We start from the raw sequence: 24,358 nt of genomic DNA, 5'->3' as shown, positions 1-24,358 counted from the left end.
TTTGCAGCCTTTGCATGTTTGAATTCCATAGGACATTCCTGTACTAGTTTTTCTCTTTTTTAATTATTTCCCCTGGGTATTGAACTCAGGGCCTTTTTGTTTGACACAGGGTCTACTAAGACACTAAGTTGCCCAGGCTGGGCACAGATACATTTGTGGTCCTTCCCCCTCATTTTCCTACAGTGCTAGAATTACATGTGTCCAGCTCTCTGTTAGAGTTTATGATCACTACTGCAAGTGCTGGCTTCTCTTTGTTGTTCTCTTGCTGTTACCTGGAAGGAGGTTTGCTGTTTTTATTTTCTTTAGAAATGCACAAACTATCCCTCCTGAAACAATTCTGAGCTACTGCCTAAGTTGAGCAGAAACTAATACTGTGAGCTTAGTGACACCAGAAGTAAGGAAATCCAAAGGAGATGAACCAATTTGAAGACACAAATTTTGGTCCTGGATGACAGACATGTAATCTTATGATATTTACAGTTTTAGTAGACTTTGAAATTCACATTAGCATTCCCAAAAGGAAGGTAGCTTTCCAACCAAGAACCACATGGCTAGAAGAGAAATTTCTCATTCAGTTTTGCAAGTGACCCCATCTAACAATTGAAAAACATTTACCTCCTGCCCACCCTCATCATAAGCATCCACTTCACCAGAAAAATATATGCTGAGAATGTTAAGTGAGGTAAAGGTGGGAGAAAGAATTGCTCTATCCTTTGTATCTAGATTATTACATTAAAAATAAAGTGGTTACTGAAAGATAGCCCTCTGGATCTGAAGAGAGTAAAAATTTTGTAACAAAAGTGGCATGCCTTAGGTTGCCCATCTCCTGCAATATTTATTTTTAATGTATCACAGATTTTAAAAATACTCATATTCTACCTTTAAGCAATGGTGTAACCATGAAAGCAACAAAGATAATCCTACCCTGAAACATTTAAAGGAAATGAAAAATGCTTCTCATAATCATTATTCACTTATATTAAAATGCAATCTCTGCTCTGAATCTAATATTTGACTTTTCAAACCTGTACCTACCGTATGATAATCTACTCTTTTGTTATAACCTGAGGATATTTTAATTTTGAGATTCACTTTACATTGTTAATTTTATTTCTATATTTAACCTAATTTTCCTTATTTTCACACTTTCAGCAACTGTATTTAAGAGAGATACTTTAAAGTCCCTTAAAATGTTAAAAATTAATCATTTGATATTGGAGCCAATTAATAAAATAAATTGATAAAAAATTGACTGTCAAAAGACTATTCTGATATTGATGTCAGAACTGAAATTAAAAGCTCCCAAGAATATTCTTGAATTCAGTGAATCCTGAAGTCTGATAATTTTTCCTATGTAATGAACACAACTATTAAAAATAGCCACACAAAAGTGATTAACAAGATAAGGTTTACATAAGAGTTTGATTGTTATTTAGATCAGAGTGTACAGCATGTTGAGCTGGGAAGTTGGGTCACACCCTCTCTTCATTAATTTTACCAGAAAGAAATATCCAGATGTTTTTTCTCACTTAACAGAGTGACATAGGGGGAAGGGATGCCCGTGGTTGGCTGTAATTTGTCCCTAACTCCCACTTCCTACTGAAGATGCCCACATCCCATAGCTAGTACAGGTTTTCTCCTGTACCTTTTGAAGTGAAAAGAAAATATTTACCTTCCCAGTAAATCCTGCCCCCTCCTGTGACAAAAAAAAATTATTTATAAAAAATCAAGCAAAAAAGATTGTGACTCAAGGGGAAAAAATGAGAACCAAGACCTGTCATGTAAAGGTACAAGATCTCAATAATGAATGTAACTGTACTGTATACCTAAAATGTACCAATAAACTCATGAGGGAAAAAAAAAGATTGTGAATATCTGTCTATGGCTATTACTATACTGAATTACAGTTAAAACCCATATATTTGTTTCACTTTCTTAACCTACTGAAATGACTTTTTCTGATCTATGCAGACCACTATGACAAAATGAACCTATTCATTATAAAGTTAATAAAGTTTTCCCCCATATGGAGAATAAAAGTAGGATCATTCAGAAATGTACCCTCTTTGTCTCCTAAAAAAGACACCTGACTTCATAGAAAAAAGCTTGACTAGCTGACTGAAATATGTTGGATGTTGAATATCACTCAAAGGCTCATGTGTTAAAGGTGTGGTCCCCAACTGGTGGCTAATAGGTGATAATGGAACTTTTAGGAGATGGCTTACCTGCAAGAACTCGAGTCACTGTTGGCATGCCTCTGAGGGGATACTGGGATTGAGGTACCTTCAAGTCTGTCTTTTTACTTCCTGACTGCCAAGAAGTGAGCAATGGCCTCTGTCATGTATTTCTCTATAGTGCTCTGCATCATTACAACACAAAGGTGATGGGCCAACTGACTATAGTCTGTAACCTTTGAAACTGAGCCAAAATAAGACTTTTCTCCTTTGACTTGATTATTTTAGGCAGTTTGTCACAGCAATGGAAAGCTAATGCACTGATTGACTATTTTAGCATTTTATTGACAGGCCAACTTGGATGACTTCTTCATTGTATTTCTGCATGTTTTCTAGATGGCTGATGAGTTAATTGTGGGTTGGCATTTTTAATTCTCATTTTCTCTCCATGAAGTCAATATCACTTAAGAACAATTTTCAGGCAAAAAATTAGAGTATCTAGACCAACAATATGAATACTTTCCTCTGAATTCAGTTCATGTAATTTATTTACTTACTTTAGTTTTATATGATATATAACAGTGTTTATATAATTTATATAATCTTGGAAAATGACATAGATTAATTCTTAAATCACATATTAAAATTTAGGAAGAAATTAGACTATGAAAAAGCATGAAATAAAACATCTTGCTACAGCGGCAAAAATGCACAAATATACGTGTTTTTAGATACTAGGTATTATCATCATACTATTAAGTCAATGAATCACCATTTCCCTTACCCCCTTTCTACCTAAATTTATTCCATTCCTTCTTCAATGGTAAAACCAACTCAAAATTTACTCTGAAATTGAATCTTGCACCCATTTTTTAAATGGAAAAGCACCTTTCTAAAGATACATTTTGAATGCAAAATAAACACATATATTCCATCAAAACTATTGCATGAGAAAAACTATGTATTCACTGTGAGAAAACTTACTAAGAAAGAATAAAATGATTTCATGGATGTATTAGTTTTCCTGTCCCTGGGACACAATACCAACTTCATACAACTTAAAGGAATAGAGGGTTTAATTTGGCTCAAGGTTTTAGGAGATGCAGGCCATTGTTCCCTGTGGCCCCAAGGAAAATCATGGGAGAAGACCATGGTGGAAAAAGCCTGCTTAGTTCGTGGTGGTTTAGAAGCAGAGCAGGAGAATAGCATCAGAGAGGAAGGGGTAAGGGAAAGATGTAGAGCCCTAGGACGTGCCTCTGTGAACCACACCAAAAAAGCCCAGAGAGTACTTCCCTCCTCTCCTAGACAGCCCAAGTCAATCAAGCTGATAATTCCGGTTAAGCATCACAGTGGTGATAAGAAGCTTTCATATTGTGGTCTGTATGGACATTATTCAGTAGCAGTAACTTTTAAAAAAAGGATGCCAGTACTTTAAGAAAGTCAAGTCCATGTTGTACAAGATAACTTCAATTGCCAGTGCTTACTCTGCATCCATTGCAGTGCCACAGAGTTGAGCCTTTCTGCTGATGAAGAATTTTTACAAGCTGATGAGTGAGATGAAAATACTAACCAAAAGAAAAATGCTAATGGAAGTCCATTGAGCCACTTTTAAAGTAGTCAGCGTGTGTAACAAAATAAGAATCAGTTCACAGACTAATTCACATTTTGTGGAAAGCCAGCATCTTTTCTTTTTATCTTAGTCTTAATGTTGTGCCTTTTAAAGGGCAGTATCTTCAAAGTATTAGAATATGTATGTTTCTTAATTTTTATTCTTTTATACTCCATAGAAACTGAACCACTATTCTTTCTCTATCCAGAATAAACATAGGGAACTGGGCAGAAAAATGTCTGAATCCTCATGAAGATGGGATAACTGGGACAATAAAATTCCTGAAATTGCATTTCCTCATAGACAATATAGATTGAGCTACAGCTGTAATTCTAAATGTTCTCCTTTCTCTTTTCCTCTTTCTTAAGTATAAAAGTATTACATAAATGAAATTTTAACTGTATACCAATTAAACATATCAACAACAATGAAATAAAACAACAAGTGCTTATAATGACTTACAAATCCTAAAAGATTCATCTGCTAAAAATATAGGCATTAGTATTTTCCCCTGCTACTTTTACTTTCCTTTTTAGTTTTATTTCAGGATTCCCTATTTTTAATGTTCATACAGAGATTTCTTTAACTGAAATACTGAATAGTTTCTTTGGTGTGAAAAACTATAATAGTACACAGGATCCTAATGAGACAATTAATAATGTGAAATAGGAAGTAAAGGGCTAAAGGTGTAGGGAAAATGGGAAGGGTGGGGGAAAGGTAATAAGGGAGAGGAAAAAAATATGAGAAACTGAAAAAATGGAAATAAAGTGTTTGTAAATGGGGAGGGGAGGAGGGAGTGGAGGGAGGGCAGGGACAAGGGGAAAAAAATGAGAATCAAGACCTATTATGTAAAGGTACAGAATTCCAATGATGAATGTAATTGTATTGTATACCTAGATTGTACCAATAAACTCAATAAAAAGAAAAAAATCAAAAAAAAATATAGACATTAGATAAAGTAAATATCTTCCAAATTTATTGCTGGGTTGGCTCAAAAGAAAAGAATCTATAAAACCCCAAACAAAACAAACTTATAGTACCCTATAGGGTAAGAAAGGAAGAAAACCTTCATTCTGAAAGTGTCTAACAAATCCTATAGTTTCAAGTTTCCAACTTCATGGCTTGATAAAAAATATTGAAGCCTACTGTAGACACTCTTTTAGAGAATACACACTAGATGCAATGACCACAAGGCTAGTCCTCGGGCATTAAGGTTGTCCTAGTTATCAATAGACTACCCAGACAAAGGGTCCCTGTGAGGTCACATGCAACCGTAAAACTTAGCATTGCAAGTGGAAAAATTGGTTCATGAAATGTATAAACACAAGCTGACTTTCCTATGGTTATATGTTCTAAATTCATGTTCCCTCTGTGCTACAAAAAAAAAAAATCTTCACGCAGAAAATTAGTTTTTCCAGAAAGATAGGACCTCCACAGAAATGGATGAACACAAACTCTGGAAGAGCTCAATAACAATCCAAACCTCAAAGAACTTCCATAGGTAAGATTCCTTGCAGCAGCAGAAGAACCTCATAGTAAAATTAACAACATTAGTTTTCTAGGGCTACCATAATATAACAAATTATCACACATGGGTGGCTGAAAAAAAAATAGAGAAACTGTTATATCACAGTCTGGAGTCCCAATATATAAAACCAAGATGTCATCAAGGCCATGCTCCCTAAGGCTCTAGGGACAATTTGTCCTTTTACCTGGGAGTAGGACACCTATTCCAAGGTCTAGTTAACAAACTCTCAATATTGTTGAAACACAATGACTGTTTGAATACATAATTTAATATTTAATATAATGCTTATAGGAGAACTGAGAACATATTGTGACTACACTTCTATTTACAACTGAATTTTTTGAGGATCCTTCACATTTTATTTGTAAACTTTTCTTTAAGTCTGGGCAAGTACCCCCACACCTGGGGAATACTTCTCATTATAACTTCCCAGGTCAAATCTGACAAGTAGTTTGCTCTCTTCATTTTTATTTTATGATCTCCTTTCTGACACTGTCTAGATCATTTGCTCTCATCCAAATTGGCAGTTCTGTAAGCCTGTATACCTCTTTGGTCCTAGAGTTCCCTTCTCTTTCTTCTTTGCAATGTAACTTCTCTTGGGCAGAATAGAGGCCTACCCATAGATTCTAGTTTGCTCATCTGTGGTAAAACATATCCTCTACTAGCTTCTAGAGGCAGGATGCATTGAGGGTAAAGTTTTGGAGATTTTTGTTTTCTACAAATATTCTTATCTTACTCTAATACTTTAAAAGTAATTTGATATGGACTAATAGGTTAAAAATCATTCTCATTTAGCATTTGGAAGGCATTGCTCTATTTCCTTCTACTTTCCAGTGCTGAGTCTGAGAAGGTTAATGATCTCAAGATATGATTTTATTCATTTTGAAAGGTTGAAGATCATGCCACGTCATATGGTTCCAAAATTTCACACTGATGAGCCTCAATGTTGGTCTCTTTTAATCACTTTAACAACTTTTAATCAAGAGACTTAAATCTTCCATAATGGAATTTTTTTCTTATATTGTTTAATAATCTTCCTGTATTGTTTTTTTCCCCCTCTGCAACTCTTGTCACTTGCTGTTCAACTTCCTCCATATATTTTCTGATTTTTTACCCTTCTACTACTTATTTATTTTGTTTCATTGCAGAAGTTTTTCCTCACTAAATATCTAATGATAGATAACTGACCATTAATATATGGAGGGACTAAAAGTGGATTAATTTTCAAGTTTGTGATGGCATGTTGTCTGGTGGATATTGCAAGAATATTCAAGGTCCTTCTGTTTTTTACATCAAAGACTCCTAAGTATTACTTTCAGGACCGGTATTCGATAGAAGATGTAGGCCAGTCTCCTGTACGGGAATGGGACAGAAAAGGGCATGTGTGAAATCTAACCAGGCAGCATGCTGATACAGGAGAAAGAAAGGAACTGAGGAGTTTATATTCCCTAAACAGACCCCTTCATCTTCCCGATATCCAATCTAGCTCCTCATTCCACCATCCTAGTTCTACTACTGAAAGATCACAACAGCTTGGGTACTGTATCTCCAGACAATACACCTGCAGGTTCCTACAAGAACAGGAAGTGTTAGGAATGACCACTTTCTTCTGCAGACCCTGTATTTCTCAAGTTGTGTAAGCCAGACTACTCTCTTCGTCTTCAGCCTCCACAACCTCATTCCTATCAGCACTTGGGAATAACATTGTCCTGCAAAGTACTGATCTCCATTCAATTTCTAAATCCATACAGAGTGATTTAGATTACGGATGGCTCCTAAGTGATATGAAACTAAGCTTATTGGGCTCCTTGTTCTTTGGAACAGTTTTATAAAGACCTTGTTGATATTTAATATGTGTCATTGTTCCTGTTTTCTTTGGTGGTTTTGAAGTAATTTTAAAGAAAAGATGGGGATAGAAATGACTTTCCTCCATTGTGTTAAAATTGACAACCTATCCTACTACTTTAAAAGTGCAAATTGCCACCAACTAAGTACCAGGAGTTCTCTAATGTTGGGGTTTAATTTAGGAAAAACCCAGGTACTTGACTAGTCTAAGAAAGTAAATACAGATCATCCAGCTAGAAATCCATTTAAATTAGAATCCAAAGAAGACTCTAGGACAGAGGAAATAATTTTCTTTTCATTTAACAAGATCCTATATAAAGGATTCTATTTAGAGGCAACACTTCTGCACAATCTCCTGCATGATTTTGTAATAAAAACCAGCCATTGAGGTATTCTAGTATTACAAAGTTGCAAAATTCAGGTCCCATTTTGATTTAAACTGTTTACTACACAAAGGTACCATTTTTAAAGGGCTTCTGCATATTCTATGGCAATTTTCCAGCAGAAAGTAGACAAAAGTCTGTTAAAACATCATACTATTTTGTGATATATGGAAGTAAAATATTATAATGAAGAAATTTGTCCCTTCTTGTAATTTACACAAAGTCAAGCTACCCAGCCAATGATTTGTAAATGTTTTTCCAGGAAAAATGCACATTTGTAAATGTCTTTCCAGGGAAATAATTTCCAAATTATAGCTTTTGAAAAATAAAGAGAAACTTAATTCTAACTATATCCTTAAAAGGAGCACTATTTATAAACCAGTACAATGTAACTGGCCCCACCATGTATTATTTTGCTGCATACACCCATTTACTGACATGAAGTGAGTAGGTTTTTAGAATAAAGAACTTCTTATTAAGCCTTATATTATTAGTACCTGGATTATGAAAGAAACAGAAAGTAAGCATTCTAATGCATTTTTAAGTGATTTTCAGAGGTTGGTCACATTTTCTAGACACTGATAATAAAAGGTACTCCTAGGCAGATCCAGAGACTCTTTGTAATGCTGTCTAGAAACTCTAATAGTTCCTTTCTATGCATATTATATACAGAATGCATAGTAAATATGTGCACCATAATTATGCTTAGCCCATGATCATTAGAATTAGCTAATCAATTTGCTATTCTTATATTCATGTGTTTAATCAGTGTCTAAAAAGTATAGTGTATAAAAATGTAATGTATGCTTTTGGTCTAATTTGATATATCTATATTCCTTGACTGATATCTGGTATGATTTTTTTTTTTTTTTTGGTACTGGGGATTGAACTTGGGTCCTTGCACTTGCAAGACAGCCCACCAAACCACTGAGCTAAATCCCCAGCCCCTCTGGTATGAATTTTTACAACATCAACACAGGGTCTACTTTGACTAAGAACAGATATTTTCAACATTACTGTAGTCCTCAGGTACACTGGCTCGTCCTAGTTAAAAGATGCTGCTTAGATATCAACATTAACTAATACCAGATGCAGAATCACTGATAACATATGAATAACGCATTCGACAATTTACTCAAATACAAAAATAAATAACACATTATAAGAGTAACATGACTTGAAGTTACACATGCATAGGAAACTTTATTACAATTCCCTTACCTCTTGTTTGCAGCCCCTTTCCACAGGCCTCACTCGTGCCCATTATTTCCTGTCTGACTGACTCTGGCACAAGGACACAAGGATTCCATTTCTGTGGCTTCCACCTGCGATTACAAAGAACAGCAAACTAGAACTTGTTCCTGTGACAAACATACACAGTAAATCATTGAAACATATATTCTGAAATACAAAAACATAAAGCCAATAATTCGATAAAAATGTACTTGAAACCCTCATAAAATCAAGCCTTGGGAAGCACTTTGGATGACAATAGCCTATGCTACTCTGATTCATGGTAAATGCAGTAAATCTTTTGTTTATTTTTCAGAATTTCAACTGTTTGAAAATAAACTTCAGTTTGTAGAGAAAAGTAGCAATAAAAAGCAACAGGAGCACAGATCAATCTGACTCATTACAAAACCTTTTAAAAATAGAAAATGCCTATGACCTTCTACAACATTAGAGAATTAAAGTTCAGACATCTGCAAGCATGAGGTGGAAACACTCACACTTAACCTCAGTGCCAAAATATTTCTGTGTTGTGCTTTTTAGGACTAAGAATTAATTCATATATCTCAATAAGCCATAGAATGAAGAGTGAAGGGGAATTTGGGGGACACATTTTACCTGATAGTTCATCAGAGGGGAGAGGAATGGATGAACCTGTGGTTAAATACCAAGATTTTTATTGCTTTGAAGAAACAATCTCTAAGGAAGAGACCTAGTTTCCACTGTTTTTCTTTTTCTTTTTTTAAGGTTAATAAAACTCTACTTTTACAACTCACAGGGAAAACTATGACTTCTGCTCTTATGACAGCCCCTGACAATACTCCAGAAACCCCAAGTCCTAGATCTAACCACATGTACTCTTCTTTTACTTACAGTATTTTATAGTTTTTCATATAAGCCAATATCTGATGACATACATCCAAAAATGAAATAGAAATGTAAAGTAAAGTAGAATTGCCCTAATTCAAGTGATATCCATAATGGAAATAATTGAGTAGTTGGGGAAAAGCAGGAACTAACTAACTAACCAAAAAAAAGTCACATCTAATGAAATTATCTCAACTTTAAATACTTGGAAATTTCCTTTTCACCTGCATAGATTCATGCAGCGCAAGCCAATTTTTCATCTGATATGTCATTTATTCATATAGTTTAAGTTAACTCTACACAGGCTTTCTAAAGAAAATGAATACAAGGTATTCAATCTAATTTAGTTTGCTGCATAGACTGAAAATAACAGGAGTTTTCAGAACACCTTTGTTAAACTCTCAGCTTTGGGATAATGATCTTCAGTTCCAAGAGAGTAAGTGATAGTCTGAGATGGCCCTATTCAGTTCAGGCCTATTTTCAAACCTAAGTCTCTGGCTACTTAGCCATAGATGCTTGCTTGCACCCTACTACCAACTGTATATGGGGATAAAGGTTGTCATACTGTTTGCCCCTTTGTCAGCTTATTTAATGTACTGAGAGATGTCACTTTCATAAAAATTTAGACATTTTTATTCCACTTAATGATAACAATCTACCATAACTTGATTCTTAGGATAATTTTTTTCCTAACATACCAGTGGAGGGGAAAGCAAAATTTACACTGGAACTGTACTGCTCAAAATTGAAAAATATTTTGCTAAGGAACAAAGAACTATGTTACTTGGAAACATTTTGAGTTATAATCATGAGTCATGATGCAATCATCTAATTCATATATAGAAGAACCAATTTCAGGGGAGGTCAATAATAGAAAAGTAGTTCAAATATAAATATTTAAATTGAAGTGCAACTGAATAATAGAGCGTGGACAATGGCAATGGCCCCTAATAGTTTCCAGGATTTTATCTGATTCTAATAGTCTTGAGTTCACAACAATGTTTAATACTATTTGATTTGGTTCATTTTTTCCCTTGTCTCCTTTCCTTGAGTGTTCTTTACAGACTCAGAAGTTTCAATAGTTATACATGCGTGAGGATGACTACCGACAGTGTTCCCACAGTGGCCCTGTGGTTACTGAGAAAAAACAGTAGTCTGGGCATGATCACATTATTTATTTACATCCTCCCCAAATTGGTCATCAGTCAGAAATGATGGGAGTAAAGTATGATAAAATCAATAGTCATCTGTACTTAGTGACTCAAACTTTGTCTAAAGTATGGCATCTACCCTGAAAAGAAAAATAACTTTCATTTTCCTGAATACTAGGAAATTCATACTAGGCAATTTTTACTAAAGATATTTTTAAGTGTGCTAATAAAATTATATGATTCTTAAAACCATGAGCTATTTTTTCAAATCAGTAAAACTGAAAAGTGATTGAATTTAATCCAAATACCCTTGAAGAAATGTTTTGATCAAACTGAAAACTTTCAAATGTTAAAAGATAGGTTCTCACTCAACAGATCAACCTCAGATACTGTTTGTATAAATAATAATGTCTAATTTTCCAAGAGGGAAGACAGAGTATCACACACAGTTTAATTGTTACTCATTTCTCTCTTTATAAAAATATTTTATCTATAGGATAAAGATTTATTCTAATGGTAGTTTCTGAAACTATGTGTATAATAAAAACAGACAACTCAATATTTTTAACTAGAATAAATTATTGAGGAATTACAGATATGTTCTTAATTATTTATTAAAAGTTTTAAGGTGCGAATAGGCTAAGGACTTCTAAGGTGACTGCAGTGTGTGTTGTGTGTGTTGGTGTGTGTGTGTACCATCACTTCAATTTAAAGACCTCATTCTGCATCACTTTGGATCATGATCCTGAATAGGGATTACAGACATGGCACGAGTACAGTAGCTTGCAGTAAATTTTTTTTTTATTTTTCCCTGCTAACTACACATTCATATACTCTATTTTTTAATACATTCAGTTGGGAAGGGGAAACACTGAAGTATTTCAAGATACACAAAATTATCTCTGCTTATTTTTCACTACACAATCATATGTTTCATGAAAGAATAGGTTATGGTTTATACCAAGATCCAATGATAATTTGAAAAAGTTGCTAATTACCGATATATAGGGCACAATGGGACATCTTCACAGTCTCGCTCTTCAAATAAGGTATCTGGGCATTCTTGGCCTCCATTGGCTGCTTCTTGGATGATAATCCTGTATCGAGACTGTTTTATTGTAGCATTTCCTGAAGTAAAGGAAAAATGAAATTACAATGCCCTTTTAGGATGGAGATCAAAATCAAGGCAGCAATTAGAGAAACAGAGAGAGCGAGAGAGGGAGAGGAAGTAAGAGAAGGAGAGGGAGAGGTAGAGAATATAAGCATATGTAGAATGTCACCTAGGAGGTGTGACTAAGAGGTAAATAATAAGGGTTAATGCTCAATCTGACTTGTGTGAGAAATACAATACTTTGGAATTGCGATTTCAAATACTTGTGTTCTCATAGGCCAAAATGGCTTCCCATTGTTTGAATGTATTTTTCATTAATTAGAGTTTTCTTTACCAATAGTTTAAGAATTACATGACATGATCTGAAAGACCACAGAAATTGTCCTTAATCTCAAAAAATAGCTCAGGGACAAGAGTTTCATTAACTGACTTTGTGTTTCCCTCTCATGGCTAATTTATAAAATAGAACTCTCCTGGGCCTGGGATTTAGTTCAGGGGCACTGTGCCTGCCTTGCAAGCACAAGCTCCTGAGTTCAATCACTGGTATCAAAAAACACACAAACAGTACATAAAATGGAATTCTTCTAAAAACTTTAATAGTAATCTCTTATTATATAGTTCTTTGTTATATTTATTTTTCCTCACAACCTCACCACCAAGATATGTGTACTTAGAAATTTGGAGAAGAGGTGCTAAAATTGGGGAAAAAATAAAATATTATTTAGTTTAAGGTTTTGCTGAAAAATAGAAAATAGGCACCTCAGTGAAATGATGACAGATGTTCACTTTAATGTACTGCTTCACTCATTTCACAAGTAATAAATTTTTTCTGAGTCAACAAAGTCAATTAACAACTATTTCAATTATTAATCAAGGTATACTATTCAGACCAGAAATGCAGACATAATTCTCTGAACCTCAGAATGCATGATTAAACAGAAAGAAAGGGAAGCAAATGTCACAAGACAATGTTTAATGTGAACAGTGTCAAACAGTGATATGGTGTTAAGTGGGTACATAATAAAGAGTAATGTTCTTACACTTTGGAAGTGAAAGATAGCTCACAAAGGAGTTCCATTTAATTGTGAGTCATGAAGTCTGAACAATAACAAAAAAAAAAAAGAGGATAGAGTATAAAACCATTTCATGCCAAGGAAAGAGTTATGAAAAAGGCACTGAGATGCAGGAGTTCAAAGATTTTAAAGAGAAAGATACATTGAATACATTTAAAAGGAATGTACTTGTGTATAGCTTCTGTGCTTATGTATGTGAGGGGTTGAGGGAGGGGGTGAGCATAATGAAAGCTAAAAAGAATGGAAAAAAGCAAATATGTAGGAGAAAATGAAATTAATTAGTAGGTTTGGGATAGGCAATGGGCATAACCATGTTAAGAAGTTAATTTCTAGAAAGCCAGTAAACTAAGGAAACAAAACAAAAGGAGGAAAGGGGGCATTTACTGAAATTATGTATTAATATTTTGTTAATTATTGATACAAGAAGGCTTGCAATGAGAAGCAACTAATGCACAACTCTCTGTCTGCTTCCTCAGAAGAAACACTTTTTATTGTTCTGCATCCATATGTAGTTTTTTTGTGGTTATCTCCAAATCTATAAATAATACGCTTATGTCATTACCTCTTGATATATGAACTTCAGACATTATCTATTGACATTCTCTTATAATTGATGAGAATTTACTTTGCACTACCTTTCTTTTTTTATAATTGCATGCCTATTTTATGCCTCTACTAAAGTCTTCAAAAATCTATACTTTGTTTCCAGTACTACTCCTTGATCTTATCCTTCATCAAGCCAGCCATGATGTTCTACAGAATTCTCCTGGGTAAACTGGCTTTCTCTTCCATTGCTACCAACCTCCTGCTAGACTAGGGCATGGCTCAGTGTACCTTTTTCATAGTTTCTGTAATCCTCAGTCTTTGTCCATCAATGCCTGTTTTCTATAAGTGAGTATAGTCTCCCATCTAATGATGGTACTCTCCTTTTATTTTCAAGAAGAAATTAAGGTTTTTATAATTCCTTTTTTAAAAGATCTTGAGAAGGAAAAAAAACAACATATTTGCACATTTTATGATCTTGAACTAGGAATGGAGATATACAAGATCTTTTCCATTTGCTCCCCACATCCTCTCTTTATCCATCTGTAGTTTGTTCTATGTCTAGGGAAGAACCAACCATGCAGAGAGTACATCACTGGTCTTCTTGCCCATTCATTCCTTTTGGAGCTGGCTAGTGTAAGAATACAGAACATGGTGGAAGAAAAAAGAGGGCAAGAGAGTGATCAGAGTGTTTATTTTACTACATTCCACTCTCTGGGCGAGCTCAAGCTGGCTCTCAACTTCTACCAAAAGCCAGTTACTATGGACTGGTACTTTCCTCCAGCTGTTGTTTTGGGATTTCACTGATTATGCCTTCTTATTTCAACTTCTAGGCTCCTGACTGTTCTTAGCCCAGGCACTAAATCATAAACCCCTGTTAATCTACATTAACTGTGTCCACTCTTTGTAAATTGCCTCTTCATTAAATTTTCCTTAGTTATCCCATTTAATGGGTACTTTTTTCCTGGAAAAATGCAAGCATAGGGTCAAAGAAAATATGACACTATTAAATAAAGGGATTGCTAAAATTAGACCTTCTTAAAGTATACTGAAGTCCCTATTGAAGTTCCTGTGATAAATATAAAAACAGAAATATAAAAACTGTAATTTAAAAGGCTCTGCACATATATTAAAAGCTATATTCATTAGGGTGGACAACAATAATTCTGTACATATTCTGAAAAATATTATTTTTAGAATTTATATATAAATTCATGATTGTACATATTATCTCAAGAGACTGTAAATAAAGATGAATACAGTAGAAAATGAAATGGATACTTTCTCTTCAAATTGAGAGATTAGAACTTTTACTGTATGTATACACATGAATACATATGCACATGCCACACATACACAATACACACTCACACAGTCTGCCTTTGTGGTGGGGTTCCAGGTCAATTGATTCTTGAGTAAAAAAGCTAATAACTATTGGGTAAAGGAGTTTGATTTTCATGCAGCTGTTTAAATTGAGGCTGAGAAAAATGGATTCTAAGACAAAAACAGATGTTTACATGAAGTAAGATTTTTTTCAGAGGGGAAAATTAATATCCTTGTATAGAAATGAAAAACAATGTGTATGACTTCAAAGAGAAAGAAGGAAGAATCTTGACATAGAAAAACATCACAAAAAAAGCATGAAATATCTTTTGAGTCATATTCCTTGAATTTTGTAATGGTCATATCCAGCATTCTGTTTTGAAAGATTTTTCCTCTTCCTATGACAAAATTGCTGTTAACACGCAACAGACTTAATTTAGTAGTGTTGAAGTAAACTCAAGGACAGGGAGTATGTACCCTCAGAATAGTCAAGGAAGGGTCTTTCCACTCACTGTACTTTGAAAATACAGGATAAACACTTCTCTATCAAGAGAGGACAGTGATTCCAAAAACCCATGAGGTAACTAGCAACAAAGGAAGTGTATGTCTGAGTTTACCTCCAATGTAATTGTTCAAACTCAGGCAGGAGAGGATGAGGAAAAGCCAAGGAAACTCTTAAGAGTTGACAGCAAATAAAGCCTACATTTTTCACTGATCACATAATAAAAGTGATATTTGGGAAGAACATACAGTGAGGGGAGAACAGTGGTCTTACAGTTATAACATATCTGGATTATGTATAAGTGTAATACAAAAATTTCCTGGCATTATTAACTTATTATATGCCAGTTCCAATTCTGGGCATTTTGCATGTACAGTATACCTTTATTATTACAACACCTCATGAGAATGCTATTATTATTCTTATTTCACAGATAAGAAAATAGACAGGGAAGACAAAAGTAATTGCTCAAAGTCTAGGGCTAGACATGAATCAAGTTCCATGATCTTTCCATTAATGAAATTTTACAATTACTCAGACTCTAAAATCATATCAGATATTTAAAATTCTTGATATATGCAGATATTATACAGATTTTCTTACTGGTGTAATAATGTTACACAGAAGAAATAACCATCCTGAAAGATTCAAAGGGAAAGGTCAGCAATATTTCCCCACATGGCTTGAGGGAAAAGGACAATTTTGTATCCTTTTATATTAAAATTGATGCACAGTACATTTTTGTCTCTAAGTAGTTGCGGACTAAAAGACATTATAGTGTAAAGGGTGTTATATAAAATACAATGTTGTTGACTGGGGATGTAGCACAGTTGTGCCACTGCCTGCCTTACAAGTGAAAGGTTCTGAGTTTGATCCCTGATAGCCTGATACAAAAAAAAAAAAATGTGCTTCAAACAAATGCTAGATACTTTCACCTTTGTCATATATTACAAAACTGTTAAATACGTGGTTTGAATTAACTCTGAACACATTGAAATACACAGCATGTGTTTTTAACTCCAAGATTCTAATTTCCCAGGTTGTATTCTAGGAAAGTGTGGTTTATTGGTCCAGAAACACAAATGTGAATTACACTCTTATTATCAGAATATTATATGAGTTCAGTGACCTTTAAACAGATTGAAAGTAATACTTGAAGCCAGGTGTGGTGAAGCACACCTATCATCCCAACACTCAGGAAGATGAAGCAAGGGAGCTGTGAGTTCAAGGACAGACTAAACTTCATCATGAGACTATGTCTCAAAAATAAAAAAAGAAAAAGAAAGAAGTAATAGTGGAACTTCATTGGAGTAGCACAAAGTTTACATAGCCAACTCCCAGCCAACAGAACCATCACATGGACCATAAGGTATCTGAATCCACACTGCAGAGGTGACAAGGGGGTGTGGGTGTAGGACATGGTTATGAGACCCAGAAGATAGAGCAGAAATAAAGAACAGAGAGGGCCTCTCTGAAGATCCACAATAAAAATTGAAGCCCACTGGGAAAGTGAAGAAAATCTCAGCAATAAAGGCACAATGTGCTTGGTGTCTTGATTGATCAAATCAGTTGTTCTTCCTGGAATATAGAAAATGAGATTGCCTAAGACTCATCAGAGACTTAAAGCCTGAAAAGACCAGCTATACCTGGAAGATATCTCTGAATAACATTCATTCCATAAGAGCTCTAAACTCGGTAGTAAAGATACTCAAAATAAGAAATATTGAAGTATCAGCCCAGGAATTAAAGCAAAAATCAACAGCAACAACAAGACTTGAATTGAAGAGACACCTAAACCAAACCCAGACTTCAAGCTCACCAAAGGAAAATTCTGGGGGAAATGAGGTGGAAAATCTGATAATCAAACACCTAGACACTCTGAACTGATAGCACAGGAAGTGACAGATGAATGAGGCTCTAGAAAAATTCAAAACAGAAATAATTTCCCAATTACCTACAAAGATAGTGAGCAGAATGAGAGACAGGATTAGAGACTAGAACAGAAACAGATAAAAAAGAGAAGATTGTTCAGCACAGGAAAGAAATGGAATTCATGAAACAGATTAAAACAGATATCCAGGAGATTAAAAACTCAATTGAAAGTATTTGTAACAGATTGGGTAAAAGTGAAGATAGAATATCAGATACAGAAGACTGGATTACAGTCAGTGACCATGAAAAGAGATTTCTTAAAAAATAGTAAGGGGCCATGAGAAATCAATCCAGCAGCTGCTAGATGATGCAAAGAACACAGTTTACATAGCCACCTTTAAATGCTAATTAGCTCCATATAAGGTTTCTGTTTTCAAATGCAACTGGGTATTTTTCCTGTTGGAAAAATAGCATGTGTTTCGCTTTTGTGTATGTTCCAAAGGCTTCCACTTCTGGAAGGGTTCTCTTGTTCTTGAACATGGTCAGCCAGGTACCAGCTTCTAGTAAAACAATTGTTCCCCCACCCCTTAAGTGGCCTTCTGGCTACACAAGATTGTGGTACTACCCTCTCTAGTCTCCCCTAACATGAGAGATTGTTGAAATTGATGGAGGAAGTGCAAGGCTTGCTTCCCCTCCCAATCATTTAAAGCAGTTTGAAGATATTCAGTCCAGTGCGTACAGTCTTAATGCCCAGTGCACTGGTAGTTTGTATATTGGCTTACTTTGTCTTCAAATGTGCAGGAAATTTAAAACTGTCATCTAGAATAGCTTCCAACTCTCATATGTGTTAGATCAAACTAAAGAAGCTCCTAGCCATACCCACATGCCACTCCAAAATCCTGCCTTCCAGCTTTTGCAGGATTAAATGTGTTAAAAATTTTTTAAATTTTGTACAGTTTCTAAGTGATTTTTGCTAGTGAGGTTAAACTGAATTAAGTTTGTTTGAGGAGTGTGAGCACCTCCTCCATTTACACTGGTAAGTTTCCTTTAATTTTTAATAGCAGAAACTTACTGTGTGCCTTTGGATTTAAGAGTTTGTGATTACATTATTCTTAAAGCCAACAATGATCCTTTATATACAAAGATGATTTTCTTACTGTTTTATTACTGTTTCAAAAGAAAATGATCATTTATTTTGCTCTGGACCAAGTAACTATGCTGGCCTATAGACTTACTGAGAAAATGAACTTTTGTAACCACCTCTGACTACTTTTGTATATCAAAGTTGATTACTTTTGAAATACTTGGATCTAGTTTCTAAGTTATTTTGGTGTTTTATGTGTTCCCCAAAATTACTTTGAATTGGTCACCAGCATAATGAGTTCTTGGCAATTAAATGGTCAGATTTATAATGAGCAAAAAGCTACATGGAATAGCTCTTCTTTTCCTTTTTCTTAGTAACCTGTTTTTATTTTCCAGTAAAAATCACAGATAACCCGAAATCCCTTCCAGTATTAACTAGGTCTTTCCTTCCACATTTAATTGTTTAATAGCATAAATAAACTATGAAAATAGGCATTTTATATGATACATATGGCTTTAGAATATTACAAATGAGAAAAAAAGAAAAATATGAGAAGGCTTATGTTAGCCTATATGGTATGGCTATGGAAAGATATTGTAGTAATTTTGACACTGTTATTATTACCTTTTAAAATCCTGTACCCAATAAAATATTAAAACTGAAAAAAAAAAGATTAAAAGAGAAGGGACATCCTAAGCAAGGAGTTCACATAATTTCTCCTTTGCTATTCCAAAGAAATAGTGCTTCTTCATAAATGATTATTCAACAGTACCATATTTGCAGAAGGAATATATGTCATCTTACAGGGTTTTGTGAGTAATACTTCCCACCTCATTAGGCCTATGGAAAATAAAAATAAATTAAAGAGTACACTTGCAAACATAAATGTTTGCTTGAGAATGATTATGATTAATAAACAACTCATTTCATTCAGTTTTGCTTTATATATATTCTATCATTACTAGGTTACTAGGTATAATGAAATGTTAGTTATTAATTATAGTTAAAAGAAGTAACATTTAGAAAAGATGGTAATCTAAAATTAAGAACCATATTTAACATAGAAAATATATGGGGCTACCAGCATCAGGGGATATTTATAGATTCTTTATGATGGACTAAGCCAAAATTGTATTTCTCAGAACCATGATAGCAAAAGTAGAAGAAAAAGGTATATAAAGAGTACCTTTGGGTAATTTCTACCTAGGTAAACTGGAGCGATTCACACTTAATTAAAATGTCATGAGTATATAGCCCTGATGCCTAAGTATTCAATCAATGCTTTGGAGTAAGAATATAGACTCTCTTTAAGCTTATAATTTATTGGACATGTAAGTGTATAGAAAAATCAAGGGTATTGCAGAGCACCTGTGAACACAAGCATTGCCTGATAGATGAGGCTGAGTTACAGATGAGTATGTGGTGTGAGGATTTCTCAAAAAGAGAACAATAAAGTATTGGGGAGGGGTCCTACAAGATTGTGTCTGCTTGTTGATTCAATAGTAGAGCCAAACAAAGACACAAATGAGGACCCAGAGCTCATACTCAGTGCCAATGTTAAAAATACAGCAGCTACAATTGCGTCCTATTAGTGAAAGTGCAAGACAGTGTCAGTCTCCTGAAAACCTGCTTCACCCTTTTAATCAAAGCTGATCAATGAGGTGTGTACAACTGAGCTCCAACACTTACCCAATGGAACTGGACATTCTCAGCAAATTTGAATCCCTTAATTGCATCAATGATATGGATGGAACTTGGTGAGAAGCTTTTCTACATTAGTTTTGGCTGGGGAGCCACTGGTGTGATCTGTTCTTAGTCAGAGCTACATCTCCCTGGCTGCTTGGAGAAAACTGCCACTGAAGTCTTGCCAGTGGGCAAGACTTGTATTTGTTGCATTCCTCTGGGCACAGTCTTTTATTATTATTGATTTTACTGGTACATTTAAGGTATATAATGACATATGTGCATCTTTACATAATCCATCTTGTTTTTTTATTCCCTATTCCCTTGCCCTCCCTTCAACCCCTAAACTCCTCCCTATTTAGAAGGACTTTGTTTCCAATTTTTCTTTTTCTCATGTTAATTCCATTCACTACTTTTTCACCCTACCCCTTCTACTTCCCCTTCGAACCGTTTCTTCCTAATTCACATCATTTATTATAACTTTTGGTCCATATTTACACTTTCAGTTTCTCCCACTAAAGAAACTATTCAGTATTTACACATAGGTGCTCTATTTATTTCACTTAAGAGCATTGCCTCAATGTTCATCAAGTTAGATATAAATGTCTCTGGTTTATCATTCTTTATGGCTGAGTGGTATGCCATTTTATATTAAAAAATACATGTTCTTTATCCAGTCTCCTGTTGATGGGCTATTGGGGTGCTTCTAAGTTTTAGCTATCATGAATTATGCTGCTTTGAACATGGGCGAGCATATATCACTGTGGTATGATTCTTTTAATTCTTTCAGAAAGATAATGCTTTGGGGATGGGCTGGGTCAAATGGAATCTCCAATCTTAGTTCGTTGAGTTATCTCAGTACTGCTTTCCACAATGGTTGAACCAGTCTGTATTCCCAGCAGCAGTGGAGCAGGGGATCCTCCTTCCCCGCAGCCCCACCAGAATTTGTTATTGGTTGATTTCTTGGTAGGAGCCATTCTTTCTGGGGTGAGGTGGAATCTCAATGTTGTTATCAACTGCATCTCTGAAATGACCATTGATATCAAACATTTTTTCATATATTTATTTGCTATTTCCACTTCCTTTTCTGACAAACGTATCTGTTCATTTCAGATGCACATTTTGGGACTGGGTCTTTAAATTTGGGAGGTCTGATCTTGTAAAGTTCTTTATATATTCTAGATAGATATGTCCTCTGTCTGAGGAACAGCTGGTAAAATCTTTTTACCACACTGTGGGTTATCTCTTCACACTGTTGGTGGTTTCTCTTGCAGTGCAGAAGATTTTTCATGAGAAGAGATCCCACCTGTTGGTTGATTGTGCTAGTTCACATGAACTGAGGTTTTGTTCATAAAATACTTTCCTATGCCAATGTCTTCAAGAGTTCTACTTAACCTCTTTCCCACACAGTTGGTACTTCTGTTTTAATATTTACATTTTAATTAATTTCCATTTTTGTTTAGTGCATGGTAAGAGATAAAAGTCTAGTTTTAATTTTTGGCTAGTTGAAACCTAGTTTTTCCAGAACCATTCATTAAAGAAGCTATCTTTCCTCCAGTGAGGATGTTTTGCTCCTTTGTTGAAGATGAGGTGGCTAAGTGTATCTGGAATTGTTTCTGCATCTCCTAATCTGTTCCACTGATCCTCAGGTCTGTTTCTTTGCCAGTACCATTTTTTATCACAGTAGCTTTGTAGTATAGTTTCAAGTTGGAAAGCGTGATATCTCCCCACCTTTTATTTATTGCCTAGAATTGCTTTGGCTGTTCCAGATCTCTTCTTGTTCCAAATGAATTTTTGTTTGTTTTCTCAAGGTCTGTGATGTACACTGCTGGGATTTCAATTGGGGCTACATTGAATCTATATAGCAGTTTTGGAAGTATGGCCATTTTCACTATGTTGATTCTTCCTACCCAGGAGCTAGGGATGTCTTTCCATTTTCTGATATCCTCTTCAGCCTCTTTTTTCAGAATGCTGCAGTTTTCAGAGTAGAGGTCTTTGATTTCTTTTGTGAAGTTGATTCCTAGATATTTCAGTTTTTTGGATGCTATTATGAAAGGAATTGTTTGCCCCATTTAACACCAAGTGTGTCTGTTTTTCATGTACAGGAAAGCTATTGCTTTTTGTGTGTTGATCTTGTATCCAGGTACTTTGCTAAATTTGGTTATTAAGTCTAGAAGACTTTTGGTAGAGTTCCTGGGGTCTAATATATAAAGTCTCATGGTACCTTCAAATAATGACAATTTGGCTTCTTCATTTCCTAGCTTTAATCATTCTATTTCTTTTTCTGGTCTAGTGTTCTGGCTAATGTTTCCAAAACTATATTTGACAGAAGTGGTGATAGTGGGCATCCTTGTCTTGTTCTGTTTTTAGTGTGAAGGATTTCAGTTTTTTTACCATTTAATATGATATTGGCTATTGGCTTTTTATAGATGGATTTTATTTCATTGAGTTAGAGACTGTCTATTCCAATGTTTTGCAGGATTTCTATCATAAATATGCGTTGAATTTTGTCAAATGTTTTTTCTGCATCTATTGAGAAGATCATGTGGTTTTTGTCCTTGGCTCTATTAATAAGTGCATTCCATTTATTGATTTGCATGTGTTGAACTATCTCTGAATCCATGGGATGAATCCCACTTGTTCAGGTGGTATGATCTTCTTGACAATCTTCTGCTTTTTATTTGCCAGTATCTTATTAAGGATTTTTGCATCAATGTTTATTAGTAAATTGTTCTATAGTTCTCTTTTCTGGTAGGGTTTTTCTCTGCTTTAGGGATCAAGGTGATACTTGCTTCCAGGAATGTATTTAGGAGTGTTGTTTACTTTTCAATTTCATTGAGAGTTTAAACAGTAGTGGTAGTAGTTCCTCTCTACGTGTCTTTTTCTTTCACATTGAATTTATTGGTACATTTTAGGTATACAGTACAGTTACATTCATCATTGTGATCTTGTACCTTTACAGGACAGGTCTTGGTTCTCATTTGTTCCCCCTTATCCCTGCCCTCGCTTCACCTCCTCCTCCCTTCCCTATTTACAAATACTTTACTCTATATATCTCGAAGAATTTAGCTGTGAAGCAATCAGGGCCCAGGCTTTTCTTACTTGGTATGTTTCTTATTATGTTTTAAATTTCAATGATTGATAATGGGTCATTTAGAATATTAGCAACTTTGATAATTCATATGTATCTAGGAATCTGTCAATTTCTTCTGTATTTTCCAACATATTGGTGTATAGGTTCTTAAAGTATGTGTTGATGATCCTCTGGATTTCTACTGGGTCCATTGAATTTCACCTTTTTTATTCCTAATTGAATGGATTTGGGCCCTTTCTTTCCTTGTTTGATAAGGTTGGCTAATGGTTTGACAATTTTGTTTATTCTTTTGAAGAACCAAGTCTTGGCTTCATTGATTTTTCTATATTGTTCTCGTACTCTCCATTGCATTAATTTCTGCACTGATCTTTATAATATCCTTCCTTTTATAAGCTTTGGGTTTGTCCTGCTCTTCTTTTTCTAGAAGTTTGAGTTTCAGCATCAGGTTTTATAATTTAGCTTGCTCTGTTTTCTTAACATGAGTTATGGAGTGCTGGTTTAGTATTTATGAAGTACCTAAGATGTTTTTTGTCATGAAAGTATCTTATTTCTCCATCAATTTTGAAAGATAGCTTTGTAGGGTTCATCAATCTGGGTTGGAGGTTTTTTTGTTTGTTTGTTTGTTTGTTTTATTTAGGGCTTGAAATACATCACTCCATGGTCTTCTTGCCTTGTGGTTTTCCTGTCGAGAAGTCTGTTGTGATTCTGATGGGCCTGTCTTTGTATAATTTGTTTATTTTCTCTGCTTGTAGAATTTTCTTGTTCTGTTGGGTTTCTGGAATCGTTACTATTATATGCCTATGTGTAGATTTTTTTTTTTTTTATCATGGCTAGTTGAAGTCCTATAAGCCTCATTTGTCTGTATGTCAAGTTCTTTCCCCCTATTTGGTAAATTTTCTGCCATTACTTCTGTGAGTATTTTTTCTTTTTAATGTCTGCACTCTCTCCTGTTTCTTCATTGACTCTGATCAGTCTTATGTTATTTTTCTTGGAATCATCTAGCAACTGCTGGATTGATTTCTTGTGGTTCCTTACTATTTTTAAGAATTTTTTTTCTTTTCCTGGTCACTAATTGCAGTCCTACCTTGTATGTCTGAAATTCTTTCCTTGCATTGGCTTGCTCCACTGTGTAAACTTTCAGTGGAGTTTTTAATCTCCTGGAAATCTTTTTGCATCTCTTTTATGGATCCCATTTATTTCCTATATTGGGATTCCATCCAGTTCCTCAGCTCCAGTGTTTTTTGGTTTTTTTTTTTTTTTTTTTTTTTTTTTTTTCCCTTTTAGTT

The 24,358-nt window shown here is 34.7% G+C and overlaps 1 protein-coding gene across 1 annotated transcript in view; it reads right to left on the bottom strand.

Moving 5' to 3' along the window:
• Thsd7b (thrombospondin type 1 domain containing 7B) overlaps positions 1–24,358 on the bottom strand; it is a 718,705-nt gene that overhangs the window by 337,628 nt on the left and 356,719 nt on the right. The window contains exons 10-11 of the mRNA XM_010606147.2: positions 11,786–11,915; positions 8,761–8,864 (exon numbers count right to left, since the gene is read on the bottom strand). Coding sequence (XP_010604449.1) covers positions 8,761–8,864; positions 11,786–11,915 — 234 coding nt within the window. The remainder of the gene's footprint in view (positions 1–8,760; positions 8,865–11,785; positions 11,916–24,358) is intronic.

Source organism: Fukomys damarensis, unplaced genomic scaffold (genome assembly GCF_012274545.1).
Source record: "Fukomys damarensis isolate Sample0158 unplaced genomic scaffold, DMR_v1.0_HiC HiC_scaffold_29, whole genome shotgun sequence".
Lineage (NCBI taxonomy): Eukaryota > Metazoa > Chordata > Mammalia > Rodentia > Bathyergidae > Fukomys > Fukomys damarensis.
Note: the sequence above shows the minus strand (reverse complement) of the source record. Positions and strands in the feature narration are given on the sequence as shown.